At 46.6% G+C, this 22,500-nt stretch overlaps 1 protein-coding gene across 5 annotated transcripts in view; it reads right to left on the bottom strand.

Annotated features, from left to right (window-relative positions):
* NAE1 (NEDD8 activating enzyme E1 subunit 1) overlaps nucleotides 1–22,500 on the bottom strand; it is a 64,710-nt gene that overhangs the window by 17,768 nt on the left and 24,442 nt on the right. For all 5 annotated transcript variants that reach the window (XM_068131201.2, XM_068131200.2, XM_068131204.2 and 2 more), the window contains exons 10-18: nucleotides 22,394–22,456; nucleotides 21,313–21,376; nucleotides 20,112–20,203; nucleotides 18,729–18,788; nucleotides 16,511–16,644; nucleotides 14,879–14,954; nucleotides 13,490–13,529; nucleotides 13,108–13,194; nucleotides 12,175–12,267 (exon numbers count right to left, since the gene is read on the bottom strand). In XM_068131201.2, coding sequence (XP_067987302.2) covers nucleotides 12,175–12,267; nucleotides 13,108–13,194; nucleotides 13,490–13,529; nucleotides 14,879–14,954; nucleotides 16,511–16,644; nucleotides 18,729–18,788; nucleotides 20,112–20,203; nucleotides 21,313–21,376; nucleotides 22,394–22,456 — 709 coding nt within the window. The remainder of the gene's footprint in view (nucleotides 1–12,174; nucleotides 12,268–13,107; nucleotides 13,195–13,489; nucleotides 13,530–14,878; nucleotides 14,955–16,510; nucleotides 16,645–18,728; nucleotides 18,789–20,111; nucleotides 20,204–21,312; nucleotides 21,377–22,393; nucleotides 22,457–22,500) is intronic.

Genomic DNA, 22,500 nt, shown 5'->3' with positions numbered 1-22,500 from the left:
GCTGCTGCTGCACCTTGCTGGGAGCGATAAGCACCGCCTGCCACACGGTAACGTTATCTCTGGTATCCACTCATCATATGGAGTCGACCTGGTTGCGGTTGGGAGTTACTAATAATGGTATCTGTAATCTGGTTCTCCAACCTAATGAGCGGACAACATGACGTCATCGCCATGCATGTCCGCATTGCCTGCAAAGCTCCAGAGGAACCATCTAGCAGTGCGTCATTACGGATTATAAATTCAGATACTGTCACAAGTGCATGCAAAACTCACAGTTACCGACCTGGTTTCGCCCTAATTTATAATCTGAATTTATCTGAATATATATATATATATATATATATATATATATATATATATATATATATATATATATATATATATATATATATATATACATACATACAGTGAAACCTTGACTTACGAGTTTAATTCGTTCTGTGACCGAGCTCATAACTCAATTTGCTCGTTTCTCAAATTAAATTTCCCCATTAAAATGAATTGAAATGCTATTAATCCGTTCCAGGCCGCCAAAAACCACACCAATTTTTTTTTAAAGAGACAGTATACTGTATATATAAATATCTCGCGCTTTATATTTCACCTGTATGCAGCATACAAGTTGGCAGGATGGCCTGGACTGGAGGTACGCACACTTGACTCTAAACTGTCCAGCCTGGGTTTGAATCCCGACCCAGCTATAACCTGTCATGTCGGTGTTTCACAGGCAGGGTGATTCATCAATGTGTGTGCCGCTAAACTGGGCGCCCCGTTTGCGTCCCATGAGTTGTTGGATGTTAAGGATCTGTGTAGTGTTCTGGTAGTGTTCTGGTAGTGTTCTGGGCCCTGTGCTATTTCTGGTCTTCATCAATGACCTCATCGAAATGACCTCATCAATGACCCATCGAAAACCTTGATCTTTTCTACCCCGGTAATTCACCCCAGAGTCCTTGCAGTGTTCATATGTTTTATTCCTCTCCCACCTCCCCCCAAGTCCTCACGATGTCCCTGCTCTCAAATGTTGTGTTTGTGTCCTTCCCCCTCTCTCCCCATCTTGTCTGCCACTCCCCTTGTTTTTTGTGTTTTGTGTGTCGGTTTGTCTTTTTGTGTGATTAATGTTAGCTCTTTCACGAGCCTCGATCTTGTATACAAAAAAAAAAGAAAAAAATCTGACCGTGTCTTCCACAAAGAGAAGGCGAGCTATCGCCGGCACTCTGAACAAGTTGTGGCCTGGCATGCTCTTCTCCTCTGCCGTTATACATGTCCTCCTCGGCATCTTTTTCCAGAAGAGCCCTGTCTCGTCACAGTTGAAGATTTGCTGGGGGATGTATCCTTCGGCTTCTATCAGTTCGGCAAAAGTTCTAATAAAATCTTCAGCTGCCTTCACATCCGAGCTTGCTGCCTCACCATGCCTGACGACGGAGTGAATGCCGGTCCTCTTCTTAAAATTATCAAACCATCCCCGACTGGCTTTGAATGACTCTTCCGATGCCTCGTCCGTTGATGTTCCCGCCGTCTGCTGCACCAAATCCCCGTAAATGTCTCGGGCCTTCTCACACATGATGCTCTTGGTCACGGTATCTCCTGCGAGCTGCTTCTCCGTCAACCACACAAACAACAACTTCTCCATCTCTTCATGGACAGAGGTCCGGAGCTTTGAAATAATCGTAACGCCCTTGGCTGGCTTTATAGCCTTTATCGACTCCTTCTGCTTCAAAATCGTACATATCGTAGAAGTACTACGATCGTACTGCCTCGCCAAGTCGACAACACGCACACCTCGCTCATGTTTTTCGACGATTGCGTGTTTTATATCCAAGCACATCATTCACTTCTTCTTCTCAGTACTGCCCTTGGCACTCAATTTCTTAGGACCCATGGTTAAAACTAAGAAATTTTCCAAAATAACCAAAATGCGAAAACAAAGCAGCAGCGATATACGGCAGAGATGCTTGCACGGCAAGATAACCACGTGACCGGAACGCTCGTTGGGCCACCTAGTGGCGGGTGGCGTAAACTCGTAACTCAGATCTCGGCTCTCATCTCAAAGCAATAAACCGCCCGAGCGACGGCTCGTATCTCGGAAAACTCGTAAGTTGGTGCACTCGTAAGTCAAGGTTTCACTGTGTATATATATATATATATATGTATATATATATATATATATATATATATATATATATATATATATATATATTGTGGATATGAGAATGGTTTTTTTTTTGTTGTTGTTATTGTGTAAATTGTTGTTAACATATCGCCCTCCTTACTCCAGTGTTGTATAAAGGTCAAAGGGCGTTCCCGTAGTTAATTCCATAAAGCATACATGCAGGACACCATATATCTTTGTTGACAGTTATTTCCTTATTATGTGTATTAGGGTAAGGCCTTGTCTTCCATTAATTAATACTCCATTGCACCGAATTCAAATAGATAGATCCCCTTTCATTCCCATTCCCAAAACTTCTACTGCCAACTGCAATTGCCGCCATTACGGCGTGGTCAGCTCGGGGAAGAAGGGTGTGCCCGCCCATCGTCATCACGGGTGGAGTCAGAGGGCCTGTGCCCACCAATCAGGGCCGAAGCGAGCTCACCGATGGGCGTGTCCTGAAGGCCGGCGGCTTGATCGCCCGAGGCGTTATATAAGCGCGCGCGGACGCCGTTGCGCCAGAGAGAGAAAGAGAGAAGGTTCGAGAGAGAAGGTTCGAGGTCAATTACAAGAGTTGCACGAGAAGTCAATTATAAGAGTTGCGCCAAAGGTCTATTACAAGAGTTGCGCCAAAGAGAGGTGAATGACAAGAGTTGCACAAAAGGTACCAAGACAGAGTTGTGCAAAAAGGGTCCAAGAAAGAGTTGCGCCAGAGACGGCAGACGCGTCCTGAGGTGAGCCAGAGAAGCAGCTTTGGCTCCACCAGCAGCGTTGACTCCACCAGGCAGCTTCAACCCGTTACCCCACGGGAGCCAGATAGCGGTGGCATCGGTGGCCGTCGAGGTCCAGCCGACGTCCCGTGCGGGATCAAACCCGAACCATCTGCCCCAGCTGAACCTTCCCATTCCTCCTTCCAGCATCCATTCCTGCCATTCCATCCTTCTTGTGTACGTGAGTTTGTTTTGTTTGTCTTGTCCCAGGGTTAATTAAGCTTGTATAGTTAAGCTAGTATTTTCACTGTGTCACCTGCCTTTTCCATTTTCCCTGTATATAACCTTGACTGCTCCTTTTGCTTAGTGTGTGTAAATAATAAATCCTGTTATTCTTCTGTACGTCTTCTTCTTCCTCTTTACATTCGGTCGCTTTAGAGGTTTCCAAATTGAATACCTGTGGCGCGATTTTGGCCAACGTCCAGGAATCGGGTTAGTCGGGGTAACTGTTCGGCCGCGGCGCCATCCGCTCGGCAAAACAACATCTTATCCGCGGTCCGTAACAATTGGTGTCGGGAGCGGGATTGGACCCGAAGCGCGCTTAACGCGCTCAAAATTACGAGCTGCCGAAATTTGTTTTTGTTTTCGAAAAACCCGAACTTTGAAATCGCGCCATGGCTAGTCAAGGCGATCGGATGCAGGTGGGTGAGCTAGAAGAGGGGTTCGAGGTAACCCAGGATCAGAGGGAAGAAAAGGAGGAGAGCAATGAGGAGGTGGTTGAGGAGGTATCAGGCGCGCAAAATGGCGCCTCGTACGAGTGCGCGGTAGCCGAGCCCGTGCTACCAGCGGGCTTTGACATGCAGGGCCTCATGGCGCAAATACAGGCAATCATCCATATGGGGAATGTAGGATTGGAAAACAGAATGGGGGAGCGACTAGGAAATCAAATCGGGGGGCTAGAAGCTAAATTTGAGGGGTTAGACAACGGGATAAAAGAGGTGAAAAATTGGGTAACAGGGGTGGAAAATAGAATGGCTGCCCAGGAGAATCAGATAGAGGGGGTGAAAAGTGGGTTAACGGGGGTGGAAAATAGAATGGCTGCCCAGGAGAATCAGATAGAGGGGTTGAAAAATGGGTTAGAGGGGTTAGAAAACAAGATGGAAAACAAATTGCGGGAAATAGGGGAGCAATCGGCCCGGGAAATAAAACAAATGGGAGAGTAGATAGAGGAGGTGAAAATCGGGGTAGCAACCAAATTGGATGCCCAAAGGGATGAATTAGGACAGATGAGGGCGGCATCCACAAAAGAGATGGAGGAGATGGAGGAGATGGAGGTGAAGGAGATGAAGGAGATGAAGGAGATGAAGGAGACGAAGGAGACGAAGGAGACGAAGGAGACGAAGGAGGCGAAGGAGGCGAAGGAGACGAAGGAGGCGAAGGAGAGGAAGGAGGCGAAGGAGACGAAGGAGACGAAGGAGACGAAGGAGACGAAGGAGACGAAGGAGACGAGGTGTAAGCAAGGAGGTCTCCGGGGTACGCGAGGAGGTCTCGGGGGTACGCGAGGAGGTCTCGGGGGTACGCGAGGAGGTAAAGCGAGGTGAGAAGCGTATGGAGAAAGAGGTGAGGAATAATACGGCTAGGTTACAAGGGGGCATAAAAGACCTGACGCAGGAAATAGAGCAGCTGACAGTGGGACAAAAGGAACTCGTGGACCAAGTGGAAAAGAACACTGCAATAATCGGGGGGTTAAAAGCGACACAAAAAGACATCAAGAACGAATTAATAGCGACACAGAAGGAATGTCAGATGGTACGTGAGGGACTGACAATGAGGTTGGACGAGGTGACAGAAGTAATGGAGACAAAGGACCGGGAGGTGACGACGCACATCGAAATGGTCAAGGTGGCGTTAGAGGACGAAATAGAGGAGACGCGCCGGGAAATAAAAGAGGTGAAGCAAAAGTTAAAGGAGGTGGAAGAGGGGGTGAGTGAAATTAAGAAGAGACGGAGGGAAGCTGAGAAAGAGATAAAGGAGGAAGTAATGGAATTGGTACAAGGTCTGTGCTCGAATCGTGATGGTGTGCTCGCTAACCAAATAAAGAGTTTGCAGGTGGCGAAGGAGGAGCGGAGACGAGGTGCCAAGGTGAGTGGCGATATACATGGAAATGTATATGATGTGAGGGGAGCTTCAGTCGGCTTGGGGGTTGATTTGGATCCGGGTGTTCGTGAGAGGCCGTTGGTGAAGTGTGCGACAGGTACGGAGTGCGAAGGAGGAGGTGTGCGAGAATGTCCGACTCTGGGGTGTGTGAGGAAAAAGTGCGCGCCGAGGAGTGAGTGTGCTGTCGAGAGTGAGTTGGTCGTAGCGCGTGTGCGAGGGGGCACATGGAAGCGCGGAGTGGGGAGTGTTACAGAGGATGTAACGAGAGAGTGTACACCTGTGGTGAGTGTTACGGAGGGAGTAACGAGAGAGTGTGCGCAAGAGGATGCGCGAGAAAGGTGTGTAACGGAGGGGTGTGTGAGGAAAAAGTGCGCGCCGAGGAGTGAGTGCGCTGTCAAGAGTAAGGGAGAATGCACACCTGTGGTGAGTGCTATGGAGGGTGTAAAGGGAGAGTGTGCGCGAGAAAGGTGTGTAACGGACGGGTGCATGAGTACAGAGTACGCTGTCAAGAGTAAGGGTGAATGCGCGACCGAGTGTGGTGGTAAGAGTTGTGAGAGTGAAACGGAGCTTTTGTTGGTTGTGGCAGGTGAGAGAGGATGTACACCTGGAATGGAAGGATGCACACCTGGAATGGTAGAGCGCGTATGGGAATGCACACTGGAATTGGTAGTGAGGCACGTGATTGGCTGTGCAAGTGAGAGCACACCTGTGGTTGTCACAGAGGAGGTGACCGAGGAGGGGGCGCGAAGAGGTGTGTTGGTGAGGTGTGCGAACGACGAGTGTGTGCAAAGGTGTGCGGTGGTCAGGTGTGTGACAAAGTCTGTAAGCGGAATGAGTGTACCTGGGTGTGCCAGGGAAGGTGCAATGACAAAGAGCATGGAGACGGCTGGATGTATGAGCAAGGAACGGGCTGCGGGGTGTAAGCATGCGAATGGAGCATCGACGCTAACCGGGTTAGCGGTTAGAGCAACGTATAGCCGAATCGGGCCTTCGGTGCGAACCGGGCAGCTTTGCGTGCCGCGGGAATCCGCGGCGGTTTCGAAAGGACCGCCGTGTGAGATCCACGCCGGGCCGCGCTTTGAACGGCCGCGTCCGTGCTCCACTACGCGGAGCGGGCGGCCCTGTAGGAAGGGTCGTCACGACAACCCTTTGTGGTTGAGGCGTTCCGGCAGGTCGAGATCGGGCCATTGGACGGCTCTGTGCCGAGATGGTGCGTGGGATCTCGGCCCGGGTAAGCGTCCTTCCCTGCACCGAATGCCGGACGTATCCAGCCGCCGGCACCAAGCAACCCGCATTCATTGCTCGGCTTTGCGAAGCCGAGCTTTGGAAATAAATTTGCGCACCGAGAGGCACTAGTGAGTAGACGTGTGACGAGGATAGTGTTTTGGACCCGAAATTAGAAAAACAAAATTTGATGATTGGCAAAGGATTGGCAGAGTGATGATTGGCAGATGATTGGTAGTGATTGGCAAATTTTTGATTGGCTGGAATTTGGTGTGCAAAATTGGTAGTGAGAGATACCCGATGTGGTGGGATGGCAACTCTGCCATCTCTCACAGCGGGGGCAAAGGAGCACTAGTTATGGGGTTTGTGGCAGTGAAAACTAGCCCGGGAGGGTTAGGATATCTTGTGTAGGGATCTAGAGAAGATGACCTTAGGTAACGTTAAGGTTAGTTAGTGACAATGATACCTGTAGTGGGGACGCAGGTAGGTTAGTGTGGATGATTATGACGTGGTATGTGCTTAGTTTCAAGGGAAGACGGGGAGAACTAAGTTAGCAGGGCAACAGGTAGTTCAGATGATGCCGTGTGTATGGTTAAAAGGTGTGATTGCACAGGTGTGCAACTGAACAGGTGTATGGAGCAGTGTTTGAGTGAGTGATAGTGATGTGTATTGTGCTGACCAAATGGTCCAGGAAGGAAGGAGGGTGCAGGTGGCACCAGGTGTGATTGCACAGGTGTGCAACAACAGGTGAATGGAGAACAGGTGTATGGAATAAATGGTCTGGAGTATATGGAGTATTGGAATGGATGGTCGTGGAGTGAGTATGGTGGAAACTGTGAAGTGGAGTGGATGGTGCGAAGGTGTGGATGGGGGAAAGGAGGATGGACCCCATCACGAATACCCGGGGAGGGTAGTGTAAGTGTTAGGTAGAAGGTACAGGTAAATTGTGGTTGGATATTGGCATCTGTGGTGCGTGGTGGAAGAATGGTGATTGAATGGGTGCATTAGTGTTGTGGAAATGGCTGGGCGTGTAGCCTGTTAGTGTGTGTAGTTGGTTTGGGCACTCCACCACTGTGAGGATGTCGGCCAGGTGAGGCCGCAGGTGGGCTCTGGGAGCCGGTAGAGTTGTTGTGGATGGGGCCCGAGGATCCGGAGGACGGACCCGGGTAGCCCAGTGCCAGAGGGCACCAAGGGGTGACAGAGCCAGGAGGGGCCTTCCCCAATTAGATAGGTTAGGTCAAGGAGCTAGGTAAGGTCGGGTGGCAACTACAGTGGTGGAGGTGTGCAGGTGGGTAGACCTGCTGGGAGAGCTACACGACCCAGCCAGGAAATTGTGCAAGGGCACAGGGAGATGAATCTGGGGAGTGAGACCCCAAATTGAGTAGCACCACAGTTTGGTCAATGGGAATTGGTTTTTAGAACCCATAGTGTAAGTTGGCCAATGGATTGGCAGGGAAGACCCCGGGTAGTGTAAAGTGTATTAAAGTAATTTAGGAAGTAGTTAGGATTAAGAATCTCCTCGCACCATCTACATGCACTCACCTGGGATGACGTACCTCCACACCATGCCATGGTTGTTTTTTTATTATTTTGATGCAGATGTTTGGATTGTGAGACGCATCATGACGTGGGTGTGACATTGTGCTTGTTGTTCCATCTCTCCCTCCTTATGAGGATTGATGATGAATTGGTGATGGCAAATTTGGTTAGAGGGATTGTGGGAACGAATTTGGTGTAGGGGAAATATGGGGAAGACGTGACAGTAGTGACGAATTTGTAAAGGTGTAGATTTTTGTAAATATGGGGTAAGGGCAAGGGTAGAGTAGGTGACAGGGGGGGGGGGGGGGGTGACATACGGTAGGGACGAGCTTCCTCACTTCGCTCTCCGTACCCACTTCGCCTTGCATTGCCTGTATTGAAGTGTACCCTTGTGACCTTACCCCTCGCTCATCTGTCTTTTCCCCCCTTTTGTCTCCCACATGAGGACCTGTGCGCCACTGGGCGCCGAGGGGAGCGTGCGTGAGTCCGCCATTGTGCGCCCGGAACTCCCAGAACCAGCTGTCTGCATCGATGCACCACATTATGGACCACATGTCTGTGGCTGAGCACCACTTATGGACCCCATGGGTTGGGGCATGGCCCCTCTGCTGGAACCGGCCATGAAGGCCCGAAATCTTGCTGGCGGACCTTGGCCACAGGGCACCGATGCCCCACAGGTGAACCATACATAGTCGGCCCCCTGTGGGCCATAAATAAAAGAAATGGACACGGGTGCATTTTATTATTGCAAATAGGCCGCCAGCAAAGAAGATGACAACACCTGGAAGATAGCAATAGCCAGCAGAGGGAGCCGAAGAGCAAGAGACCACCAGCAGGGTTTGTCGGTTTATTTTTTATTGAACAGTGATGACTGTGCACCGATTGGTGCTTGAGGGTGCTTTGGTGTATTTTTGGGGTGCTTCATGGTGCATCGATGCAGGGCAGACTGTCTCCCCCCCCCCAAAAGAACGATCACAGGTCCTGGGTTAGTATTGTAAATAAAGTAACGTCATTGTAAATAATGCTCCCCACCGTCAATGTATAGTTTGAAGACCATTCCGCAATTCGGTTAGCTGTGGGCGTGAGTCTGTTAGGTAGGGTGCAATGGAGCAGCGGGACATATTTATTTATGTTTTAAAACTGTCGCACTCAGGGTCAGGTTAAATGTAGAGGGAACTACACCTACGTGCCACACTAAAAGTTAAGGTAAGAGGCCCGGGACGTGCCTAAGAGGAGGAGGGTGCAGTGTTGTGGATATGAGAATGTTTTTTTTTTGTTGTTATTGTGTAAATTGTTGTTAACATATTGCCCTCCTTACTCCAGTGTTGTATAAAGGTCAAAGGGCGTTCCCGTAGTTAATTCCATAAAGCATACATGCAGGACACCATATATCTTTGTTGACAGTTATTTCCTTATTATGTGTATTAGGGTAAGGCCTTGTCTTCCATTAATTAATACTCCATTGCACCGAATTCAAATAGATAGATCCCCTTTCATTCCCATTCCCAAAACTTCTACTGCCAACTGCAATTGCCGCCATTACGGCATGGTCAGCTCGGGGAAGAAGGGCGTGCCCGCCCATCGTCATCAAGGGTGGAGTCAGAGGGCCTGTGCCCACCAATCAGGGCCGAAGCGAGCTCACCAATGGGCGTGTCCTGAAGGCCGGCGGCTTGATCGCCCGAGGCGTTATATAAGCGCGCGCGGACGCCGTTGCGCCAGAGAGAGAAAGAGAGAAGGTTCGAGAGAGAAGGTTCGAGGTCAATTACAAGAGTTGCACGAGAAGTCAATTATAAGAGTTGCGCCAAAGGTCTATTACAAGAGTTGCGCCAAAGAGAGGTGAATGACAAGAGTTGCGCAAAAGGTACCAAGACAGAGTTGTGCAAAAAGGGTCCAAGAAAGAGTTGCGCCAGAGACGGCAGACGCGTCCTGAGATGAGCCAGAGAAGCAGCTTTGGCTCCACCAGCAGCGTTGACTCCACCAGGCAGCTTCAACCCGTTACCCCGCGGGAGCCAGATAGCGGTGGCATCGGTGGCCGTCGAGGTCCAGCCGACGTCCCGTGCGGGATCAAACCCGAACCATCTGCCCCAGCTGAACCTTCCCATTCCTCCTTCCAGCATCCATTCCTGCCATTCCATCCTTCTTGTGTACGTGAGTTTGTTTTGTTTGTCTTGTCCCAGGGTTAATTAAGCTTGTATAGTTAAGCTAGTATTTTCACTGTGTCACCTGCTTTTTCCATTTTCCCTGTATATAACCTTGACTGCTCCTTTTGCTTAGTGTGTGTAAATAATAAATCCTGTTATTCTTCTGTACGTCTTCTTCTTCCTCTTTACATTCGGTCGCTTTAGAGGTTTCCAAATTGAATACCTGTGGCGCGATTTTGGCCAACGTCCAGGAATCGGGTTAGTCGGGGTAACTGTTCGGCCGCGGCGCCATCCGCTCGGCAAAACAACATCTTATCCACGGTCCGTAACAATATATATATATATATATATATATATATATATATATATATATTGTTACAGACGCGGTGTTAGATGTTAGTTTACCGAGCGGTTTGGTATTACCGCGTCCGCACAGTTACTCCCCGATTAGAACCCTATCCCGCCCGATTCCACTCGAACGTTGGCCGAATCGCGCTACGCTAAATCAATGAAGGAAAGGACACAACGGCTGGGATTAATGTAACGACACAAGGGGTACAGTTCTCAAGACCTCCGGAGGAGGATATAATTGGTGATGCAGAAACGGGTAGATTACACGGTAAGAGGTAAAGCACAGAAAGATGGGCACTTAGACACAGTCTTATCTATCCCCGACAGACCACAGACAAACGGGACAAGACTGACTTACACAGGGATTGATGGCAAGGAAGGGCAGGCAGTCGATAGCTCAAGGTGCACCTTGGCTCAGGGGCAGAATCGACCCGGTCCGGTCCAGAGATGCGGGGAGGTATCGTCGCGCTGGAGGTGGCGTCCTTTTCTCTCCAAGCTGAGGCGCATCTTACGTCACCTCCCTCTTCCTGCGCATGTCCAGCGGGGGGTGACACGCCCTCGGCTCGTTAGCTCCGCCCCAGATGGAATCGGTCCGCCGCTTCTTATTGGGTGCGGGGGGTTACCGGGCTCCGCCCTTGACGAGGAGCTGACAGTGAGCCCCTGCGTGGTAACCCCATCGGAGCACATGTTCAATGGCGGCTAACCAAGCCGGAGTGAGGACGCACACTCCCCGCGCCGCCGCCGCTGTTGTTGTTGTTGTGGTTGTAGTTCCATGAGGAAGAGCTGCGGGGAGGTATTGGGAGGTCCTAAACTTTCTAACGGTGCCATACAATCACATTCTGGTGCAACGAGGAGTCAGAATTAATGGAAACGAGTCCTTAACTGACATAGACTAAGAATAACTAGCAAGATGTCCTATAGTTGTCTACGTGAGATGCGGTGAACCTGGGTGCGACAGTTAATGGGGGAAATAGGGGACGGTCGGGGCTACAGAGTGTTGTTTACAGAAAATGGGACTAGGGAATGGGGGATTGGGGATAGTTGGGAAGTATTGGGGAAATAGGGGAATATTTACAAGCGGATATGGATGGAGGCCAAATCCCATATCCGCAACAATATATATATATATATATATATATATATATATATATATATATATATATATATATATATATATATATATAGATATATATATATATATATATATATATATATATATATATATATATATACATATATATATATATATATATATTTATATATACATATATATATATATATATATATATATATATATACATATATATATATATATATATATATATTTATATATACATATATATATATATATATATATATATATATATATATTTATATATACATATATATATATATATATATACATATATATATATACATATATATATATATATATATCGCATTCGCTAAAACTGTCATCCCGGTGCTTCATGTGCAGGGCGAGACATCAATGTGTGTACTGTTCATCAGAAAAATGTTAATCTGGGCTCGTCTGTTATAACCGGTTGTTGGTGGACCTTAAATATCCCATGGTGTCTTTGTGAAGAATAGATAAGTTGTCACCCACACCTTGAACAATTTACAAATTCCTGTCCTGACCTCGAGGGAGCACTTCCTCAGCAGCCATGATCACAGCAATGATGAAACCAGCAGCCACGTGGTGCACACAAATAAATGAATTTAAATGCATTCATCAAGCTTTATGTCCAAACTTCTTAAGTGGGCTAGTCGAAAGATACTATGCAACATGTTATCTGTTCTCCATTTTAGTTTCGGGAGGAACTCCGTCTGAATTTGACACAAGTGCCAGAAAATGCTCCTTTCAAAGAAAAGCCAGCATTTATTTGCACATGGCAAAACCTACCAGGAAATCTTCCATGCTGTATAAAAAAGCGATCCACTGAACGCAGCATCAAATAAAGGCCAAGGTCTTCAGAAACACAAGAGTCCTCAACACCTGCACAACAAAAAAAACAACAGCAACAATAAAAACTTTCACGCACATAAAAGTAACAACAATAAAAACTAGAACGGCACTCGGTAGAGGGCATACCTCCGCCAGGCTGAACAGTTTGTTTTGTATTCCACCGATAGGCGGAATCTGGATTCGATTCGTCCTTGTCACTTGTCATAATCGAATAGATTCATCCTCGTCACGCACACAACCTCTCCACTTTTTGAGATATCCTGCTATGTATCGTTTTTGGCCCTATCTCCCAATGGTGAAGAATCACTTTTAAAAATCTACGAGCCGGATCCGGATCCGGATCTTCACCAAAATCTAATAATTTTGTCCTTGTCACAAACACAACCTCCACCAAATTTTGGCCCAATCCGTCCACAAGTTTTTGAGATATTGTGTTCACAAACAAACAGACAGACAGACAGGGGTGAAAACATAACCTCCGTTCAACCTTTGGTGGCGAAGGTAATGAATTCAGCGAATGACTATATTCAACAATTGAATAATACAAACAACACATTCCAACCTTTGTGGCCTGTGTCGGTAAATTTGACCATTTGCCCAGTGATGTGTACTCTGTCTGTCTGACAGAGACTGAAAAACAGACAGGGGTGAAAACATAACTTCCATCCACCTGCGGTGGCGGAGGTAATAACATTTCCTTATGCAAGACATGGGTATTTTTGGAGTTGACGCGAGGAAACACATAACAGAAATGCATTTATTTAAGAAAAAAGACTGTTCTGAAAGATTATCTCATGTCTGCCATCATCATGCATTATGTAACATCTGGCTATACCTGCTTCCCATATCCGTTCCGGCTCATAGCGTTACCTAAGAAATCCCGACTGGCAGTTTTGGGGTCATACTCAACAGCGAGAGACCTGCATCGGACAAGGCGCAGGAAAGCAGCATTTTTGCCTAAAACAGAGTGAATACAACAGCACAAGCCATGATTAATGCCATGTTGTAAGAAAATTGTGAAAGCTTGTGCGTCTTTTGCGAGGAAAAAAAACAGGATGAGAACGAGGGGAGATGGCATAAGGAACAGTTTAAGATGCAAGTCTGGGTCATTCCTGAGTATAGCGTTCATTGGTCATATAGAAATGTGGAGCAACCCCTCTACCCGCCCCCTACTCCCAGCTCCCCCGGAGAATCAATGGACAAACTGTTGGACGTTTTCACAATTAAACAATTTAGCAATTGTAAAACTCACAAAAGAGGCGAATGGCTTGTTCAGATATTGCATCCGCAGTCTGTGGGTGAACAAGGAAGAGCACGGGATTGAGACGGGATGATTGTGCAAGCAACTTTTTTTTTAAAATCATACTGGATATTATGTCAGTTTCTGTTGGAGAAAAAGAGAAATCAACAAGTCCTAACACCATATCAAAGTAGAACAGCACTCAGTAGAGCTCATACCTCCACGAAGTTGTACAGTTTACGTTTTGTATCCCCCTGATAAACCGGATCTGGATCCGTACCTCCAAAATCTGATCGATTTGTTCTTGTCACCCACCCAACTCATCTGCCAAGTATAGAGCACGATACCCCTGCAGTGTTCTAGTATATACATTGCCATTCACGGCGGTTACGTTTTTGAAAATCCCCGGAAGTGCTAATCGTAAATCCGCAAACTTAAGGGTTATGGGGAAAATAGGATTAAGGACTTCAACTTTTTTTTATGATCTCATATGCCGCCTGTGGCTGCTGGTTGTATCATTGCTGGGATAGTGGCTGTGCCGCTGATGCAGTGCCCCCTCTTTCCTGAAAGCTAGTACTCATTTTGCCGACCTCGGAAGGATGATAAGCTGAGTTACACCACCTGGTGTTATTTAACAGCACAACAGTGGCTCAAAGTCAAGACCCTAAGATCTTAAGCCAACCACCTTAACCGTTAAGCCAACACCGGGCTCATTTTCCTGTACTAAGAACATAAAATAAAATTTACTTTATTGGCTTATGAAGATCTTGAAACTTTCCTTTAATAATAATAATGATAAACTTGATCCAATAATGCGATGGTGATGTTGATGTTGGTCACGATAAAGACTGGTTGATGGAGACGATGATGTTGGACGGTTTGAGGGGTTATTGTGTTGGCGGCCCATGTTAATTAGTTGAACTAGATAGTATTCATAGAATACTTACCCTGCGCAGTCAACTTGGTGCGAGCCAACTCTTCTGCTTATGAAGTTTTTTTTTTTTTTTTTTGAAGGGCCAGATCATGTGACCGATGACATGATGATGACATGATGACATGATGATGATGACAACTGATTGGACCAAGCGTTGTCCCTGTCGAATTATGTGATAATTAAGGTACCAATGACATCAACATTAACATCACTTATTCCCCATGCGGAGTTCTTTACAATGAGCCACGTTTACATTTTTTCCATGGAGCGGTTTCGGAGATATAGAGGTGCAACGTTTTTCGGTTTTTCCAAGATGGCGCCTGTACCACCATCTATGACATCATAATTATCATTTAAAAAAATCTATCATTAAAGAATACTGCTCATGACTATAATCACATCTCACCTTGATATCAACAACTTGAAAATAAATCATAATCAGATAACACATCGAATCCTGACCTTACCCGGCCTATTTGAAGCAGCAACTCAGCAACCCTCTTCGCAACAGCTGCAACATCTTCCAGTGCCTTGTCTCGGTAACTGTGCGAAAATGAAAGTGAATGGCGTGGTGAAAAACGAATGTTATGTTGTGTTGTGTACAAATTCTAAGCTCATGGAAGAGAGAGGTACAGATGAGGCAAAGGGCAACAGAATAGCAGTCGGGCGGTGGGGCAACAAGTGGACGCAACAAGTAAGGGAATGCACAAACAGGAAGGGTGGAGTGTCAGAAGGCTGAGAGAGTTAAAGCAGGAAAACTAGAGGCAGTAAGTAACAGAACAGGCCACCAACTTGTCTGTGATGTGAGAACAGCAGGCCTTGTGCTTGTGTCTTGCCCTTTGAGATTCCAATATGTTGAGAGCTTGAGATTCCACAGAAGACAGGAGAGAGAAAGATTTGATACTGGGTGCAGCCCATATGGGAGAGTGGAACTCCATCGAGCTATGGACAAAGGCATCGCAGGCTGTGATTTGTTCTGTTTCAAGAAATGATTTGGAATGACAGAGGATGCACAGTCTATGACTGCCAAAGCCAGTTTCGATATGTAGTCATGGCTGATGGTGAGGCCTAGAAGTTCAAAAGACTGAACCTGTTCCTCCTTTGCCCTCAACTCCTTTGGCAATGTTATTGTCAAAAAGAAAGGTAGAGAAGGTAAAGTTAATTCTTTTCCAGCCTAATCAATCGGTTCAGGTGGCATCAGTCCATCCAGAACGACACTGTGAGAGTGACACTTTGCTAGGATTGAAAGATGAGTTCCATCAATCAGACCAACATATAGTCACAATTCCAGATCAGCACAGTGGCACAGATGCTACCTGCCTGCCAGTGGGATGGAATACTGTACAGCATAATATATCGTCATCTACAAAAAGGAAGAGAGGTTTTCCAGAGCATCATAAAGGTCACTTGTGTATATGAGGAACAAGACTGGATCAAGATACTACACTGGGGAATTTCCAACCCCCACTGGAGAGGATGAAAGGATTCTATTGATAGAAATGCATTGACTGCACTAGTGCAGGAAATCAGAAAGCAAAATGTGAAGGTGGCCTCGGATGATGCAGGACAGTATGCCAGGTGAAACAGAACAGTATGCCGGTATGCTTGGCAAGTAGAGCAGTATACCAGTGGAGAAAATAGAAGAGACGGACATTACAAAATAAAGTGAAGATGGTGGTAAGACACTGAACTACCTTTAGAGGCCATTTTTCCCCGCAGAGCAGGGGTTGGCCTTTTTTGGGCACCGTTGTCCCCTTTTTGAAGCAATGTTTTATGGCCGGATGCCCCTTCCTGCCACCACCCTGTTAGTGGGCCTCTTGCGACACACATGGAATTACCAGTGAGCTGGTACTCAATTAGCCGACCTCGGAAGGATGACAGGCTGAGTCAACCCCCCTGGTGTTAATTCAGTGATCGACCGGGATTCGAACCAGGATCCTAGGATCCAAGCCGCACCCTAACCGCTAAGCCAACACCAGGCTTGGCAAGTAGAGCAGTATACCAGTGGAGAAAATAGAGACGGACATTACAAAATAAAGTGAAGACGGTGTAAGACTGTGGAAAACAAATCCATCGGTAAACAATAACTGAGTCCTTACACTGCTTGTAGAGCAAGGTAGGACGCAGAGTCTGCGATCATGTCAGGTAAGGAGCCACGGACTGGCAAAGTACCACCGCCCTCATTCTCAACAAAGCCCTTCAAAGCATGCAGGCAAATCCAGAAGTCTGTACTCTATTAAAAGATAAGATCACTATTGTTAGGCATTCTACCAACAGAAAACACAGTATTTGACATCCAATGGCACATCATCCTGGTATTCTGTTATCTTCTATATATATAAAGTAGAGTTGGCCTCTGTGTCTGTATCCTGATCGATCTACGATCTCTAAGATCTCGAGAACCCGTGGACGGATTTGCGAGCGGAAAGTACTGTTCGACTCGGGATGGTCCCAGGAATGTCACGGAGACATAAACATTTAAAAAATTTCGGGTTTTAAAATTAGCGTAGCAGAAGCATTGCCGGCGCAGAAGCGGCAGAAGAGAGAGGGATTCGAAGGGAGGGAGCGCAGCGCTTCTGACTACAGCACACCTTAAAATTAAAAAAACTTCGGGTTTTAAAATTAGTGTGTTACGCGTAATTAGCGCTAGCAGAAGAGGGAGGGAATCTAAGGGAGGGAGCGCAGTGCTCCCTCCAGCGCTTCTGTTAGCGTAATTAGCGTATTTCGGAACGTTAATTTTTGAACTTCATTATTCGGAATCAGTACGTCCCAGAGAACCTTCGTAACGTTAATTTTTCAACTTCATCCGATTGACATGGGACCAACGGCATGTGACAAAGAGTGAAACATACAGGCTACATTTATTTGACGACAATGAGTTCCGACTTCCGACCTCGGTGGGATGACAGGCTGAGTCAACCCCCCTGGTGTGAAGGGGGAGGAGGAGGGAGGGGGAAGAGAAGGGGAGGAGGAACGAGGGGGAAGGGGATGGGAGGGGGGAGGGGAGGGGAAGGGGGAGGGGGAGGGGGAGGGGGAAGGGGGAGGAGGGGGGGAGGGGAAGGGGAGGGGGGGGGAGGGGGAGGGGAGGGGCCCTTCTTCCCCTGGGGCACCCCCGCACCCTTCCCTCCCCCCCTTCCCCTCCCCCTCCCCCCTTCCCCCCTCCCCCCTTCCCCTCCCCCCCATTCCCTCCCCCTTCTCTCCCCCTCCCTCCTCCTCCCCGCTTCCCCTCCCCCCTCCCCCCCGTTCCCCTCCCCTCCTCTTCCCCCTCCCCTCCTCCTCCCACTCCGTGCAAAGCCGGGTACCTCTGCTAGTTTACAATACACCGATCTTGTCTTATTTATCACTCTGGGGCCAGCAACAGAGGCTCAATCCGGGTCACCACTTGCACCCATGTTCTGCACATCGGTAGGTTAGATTGCTCAAAGGCGAAAAAGAATTTATTTTCCTTAATCTGATAAATAATTCACTTTTACATAGAACTAAACGTGTAAAAAAACAAACCGCACGAGCCCAAACATGACTTACCATAAACAGTGAGGATTTCATTGATGGACCACCTCAAACTAATAATCAGGTGAGCATCCTTGTAATCACTAATGTGAATGTTGCAACACGTCTCCTCATAAGCAAGCTTTATCAAACATTCTAAATCATTACTTTTGGTAGCAGGCCCAAAATGAAAATAAATGCTGGTAATATGCTCCTGCTTGTTCATGGAGTCTTCTACCTGGAAGAAAATCGTTCCTTTGGTGAGCAAATTACCTCCGCCACCAAAGGTGATGGTGGCTATGTTTTCACCCCTGTTTGTCTGTCTGTGAGCAGGATATCTCAAAAGGTTATGGACAGTTTCAGTCGAAACTGGGTCGATAGGTTGGGTGTATGCCAAGGACAAATTGATTGGATTATGGTAAAGATCCCAATATGGATCCGGATGTGCGAATTTGTAAAAAAAAAATTAAGTGATTCTTCATCTTTGAGTGATGGGGCCAAAAACGATAAGTAGTATGATATTTCAAAAAGTTGTGGACGGGTGATGACAAAACTTGGTGGATGAGTTGGTTAAGTGACAAGAACAAGCCAATTAGATTCTGGCTCTGGTCCAGATCCAGATCCGGCCCATCAGTGTGATCCAAAAACGCATACTGTTCAGCCAAGCGGAGAAGGTAGGCATTCTCCCGATTGCCGTTCTAGTTCCCCAATGTAATGATTCGTTTACCTCAAGATACTACAACAGTACTGCATAGAAAGATCAAAGAGTATAAAACCACACAATTCCAAACCAACAAAGTAATCCAAGAAAATACAAAAAACACTTACATTTGAATTTGGATTTTCACAGCAATCATCAGAAAACAGCTCTTCCACTTCTCGTGGCACCTGACAAGACATAGCCACCCCTCCACACCAGCTCCACACTGGTATCTCAAATGAACCATCATTATAGCACACCATATAAAAAACTTCTGGTATATATTGTTCAAAAATGACAAGGGTTGATGAGGGGTTCCTTATTAATTAGTTATCTCTTCATGAATGTTAGCACAAGTGTTTTGTAACCCAGTTAGCAATGACGAAGATTGGGGGTATAGGAAGCTCCTGTTGTCCCAGCCCCCATGTCATCTGTTTCCCCTCTTTTCCCATTGTCAGTTCTCACCTCCCCCTCATGTTCCGCATTAACATGGCCATTCAATGAGTGGAAACTGCCCATGTTCCGATGACATGGCGGCAACACGCGAGTGACTTGGTCTCTGCAGGAGCATGTGCATGACCCTTTGAGGTGTAGGGGTGGAGGAAAGCCTCACCCCAGTGGAAAACAGGTCGGGTGGGGGGCAGGGAGGGGGGATACGTAAACCACCTGCGCTCAGATATTGGTTGCCATCAAGAGGAGAGTTCAAGAGTCAGGAAGGTTTCAGAAATCCAAAGAGAATCGGAAGGAGTGAAGAGCATCAGTCAGCACAAACAGCCACACTCAGGACTGAAAGTCAAGTCGAGAGGAGGCAGCCAGCAACTGGAGCTCCTGAAGGATAAGAGATGGCAGTAGAGCATCCCACGCAAGTGCAGAGCCTGACTCACACACCGACGTTGCACCTCCCAACATCCCGCAAAAGAGAAGGCCACTCCCACAAAAGAGAAGACCACTCCCACAGTAGAGAAGACCACTAGAATGTCATCCATCCTGTATAATGTTTCGTTGTCTTGTGTCTTTGAACAAGTCTGCCTGTGATAAGTTTAGTTTAAGGTTTAGATGAGGAGACTGTTTCGGTCTACTTTTAAGGGTGCTGGTGGGTTTCTACATCATCTTTATTCATTGTTTTCTTGCTGTGCTGCCATCCTCATAATTGATCAAACCTGTAATTGTTTAAGTGGATTTGCCATGGATTTTGAGCCACCGATTCGCCCACCAGCATAACCAAATTCTCTGCAAAATTGAACGCGCATGCTAAAACCTCCATGCCGGCTTATTCATTAATCTTATCCACACCACATCGTGGAGTCGTTACGTGTTTAGAACACTTCCGGTTGGCGTTTTGGGAGTTTGTTAATTTCCAGCGGTCTCACGTCGTCCATGAAGTAGACCAAGTCCGTTACAATGACAAGAGCTTTTGGTAAACAATTAATTACGTCATTTTGGGTTTAATGATACATATTTTTTTCAGTGAGAAAAATCTGCTTTTTAAAGGAATTCTCAAAATAACAAACCTGGGTAAGCAGAATAGCCGAGGCTGCATGTCGGGCAGCTTCTTCAAAGTTTTCCTCTGTACGGTATGCACTTGTACCATCGCTCCACATTCCTGCAAGCACGATCGTCATCACCATAAACAATAACACTTCCTCACTACAAAAAACAACAACTCGTTTCATTGTCCAATGAGAGCTCACCATTCATAAATGCTCATGGTGCTGAATGAAACATGAGTTTAGAGACCAATAAATGTCCTAATAAGAGAAAAGGTTGATGAAGGCTTGGTTCAAACAAGAAATCAAGAAAACAAGGTTCAGACATACATGGCATCAGACATACAAGGCGGCGGCCATCTTGGATTTTGACGTGGGTTGCACCCACACACTAAATTCGAATGCGGTCCTTCGCTTACGCACGCACGCACGCCGCATGCACGCCCGCACGCACGGACGGAGGGGAAAGCCATAGTCCCCCTTTCGCTCCGCTGAGCGACGGGGGGACAAAAATGTCAAGGGTGCCCATCCAAAGGTGTGGTTTTTGCAAAACATACGATTTGAATTTTTTGGTGTCCACTATCAAGTGCAAGCAGACACGACAAGTAGCCGAGGTTTTATCCAGTTGTATAGAGAAAAGTCAAATAAGCTGAATACTTCAATATCTAATTTACATAAGTAAATTAGATATTTATATATTTCATTTTTAATTATTTTGTAAAAATTCCACGCTCATCCAGGACCTCTGCACAGCGCACAAGGCCGCACATCTTACAATCCTTCGTGAGCCCTCTGTAGAACCGCCATGCCTGTCCGTGGCACTTTGAAAGTACATTTCGTAACGCTGTTTCCATGCCTTTGTAAAATGCCAAAGTCCTCCACCTGGCCTCACCTTGTTTTTACACGTACAATCTTACTCTGTCTGCTTTAAAGTAAACACTCACTGTCTCCACAGTGCACGGTTTACAACACAACTTGATCCAACATTTCACTGTTACATGAGTAATCTAACCTATGCAGACACACTGACCATATACTATTCTTACCATGGATCCCCCACGACCCCTTACACATAACACTGTTGCATCCACAAAATCTCTGCATTATTCACTTGTTGCTGTTAAAATAAACGACTTTGTTTTCATTTCACTATTGAAAAAGAAATGTGCAGTGACATAGGGCCTACATCCCCCTCCCGCCCCCCATACAGTACACATATTAACACCTTCTTTGATGAGATTGCGAAATGCATCTTTTTCCATGTAAGATGAGGGCAGCTTTCCATTGTGCTGCAGGTAAGGAGGGTGGAAAAAAAAAACACAACAAAAAGGGGTTTTGAGGGGCGGGGGAGGGGGGGGCGTTATAGATTACATTGTGACCGAGCCTTGTAATGGGGTTCAAGCTTTAGCTGTTCACCACCATCTCTTATCTTCCCCCATCCAAAACCTTGATCTTTTCTACCCCCACTAATTCACCCCAGATCCACCTTGTTTGAAATTCCAACTTCTTTCCTGGAAGTCCTGGCAGTGTCCATATGTTTTATACCTCTCCCACCCCCCCCCCCCTTCCCATGCCCCGCCCCAAAGCCCTCGCCCTCTCTCAGATCTCTCGATGTCTCCCGGTCCCTGCTCTCAAATGTTGTGTTTGTGTCCTTCCCCCTCTCTCCCCATCTTGTCTACCGCTCCCGATGTTATATGTTTTATGTGTCGGTTTGTCTTTCTGTGTGATTAATGTTCGCTCTTTCACGAGCGTCGATCTTGTATACAAAAAAAACAAAACAAAAAAAACAAAAAAAAAAACAGCTAGTTTGGTATTTCATTCTGAGCACTTGTATTGACGTGCTGTGACACCAGTTTCAAAACCCTTATGTTCATCAACGCATAACCTTTCAATTATCTTGTTATTTGTGTGAAAAGCGTAATGTTCTTTTCTATAAAACATGCATTCAAAAACTCCTCCATGAGCACCAGGCAATGAAATAATAAAATATTGTTCCCAAACCATGATGGCCCTCGTAAAAGGTTACCGATTTCCTGTCTGAAACAATGAAACAATGTCCGACCCTGGACTGATATTGTATTTTCAGGGACATTTCTGCACTTTTGACTCCAATTAATTATGGTTCAATGCTCACACAACTTTCATTGTTTGAGATCCATTTAAAGTGTCCCCCATGCCCCCAAATATAACTAGGGTACTTTGCCCCAGGTAAAGAAGCTCGCTCAGTGGCTATAACGACAGATATTCCCGATTGAAAGGTATTCTTGATTTGTAATGATGCTTTGCCTGTATATTATGCTACTTACCTGCACTCGCCATCTTTGCAAGAACTCAGCTACGATGATCAACCATGGTATGTGGCTGTGCTCCTGGGAAAAGAAAATTCCACAACATAATTATATTGGTAGCAAGA

This window comes from Myxine glutinosa, chromosome 11 (genome assembly GCF_964187855.1).
Source record: "Myxine glutinosa chromosome 11, kmMyxGlut1.1, whole genome shotgun sequence".
Taxonomy (NCBI): domain Eukaryota; kingdom Metazoa; phylum Chordata; class Myxini; order Myxiniformes; family Myxinidae; genus Myxine; species Myxine glutinosa.
This window is presented reverse-complemented; position numbering and strand designations above follow the sequence as displayed.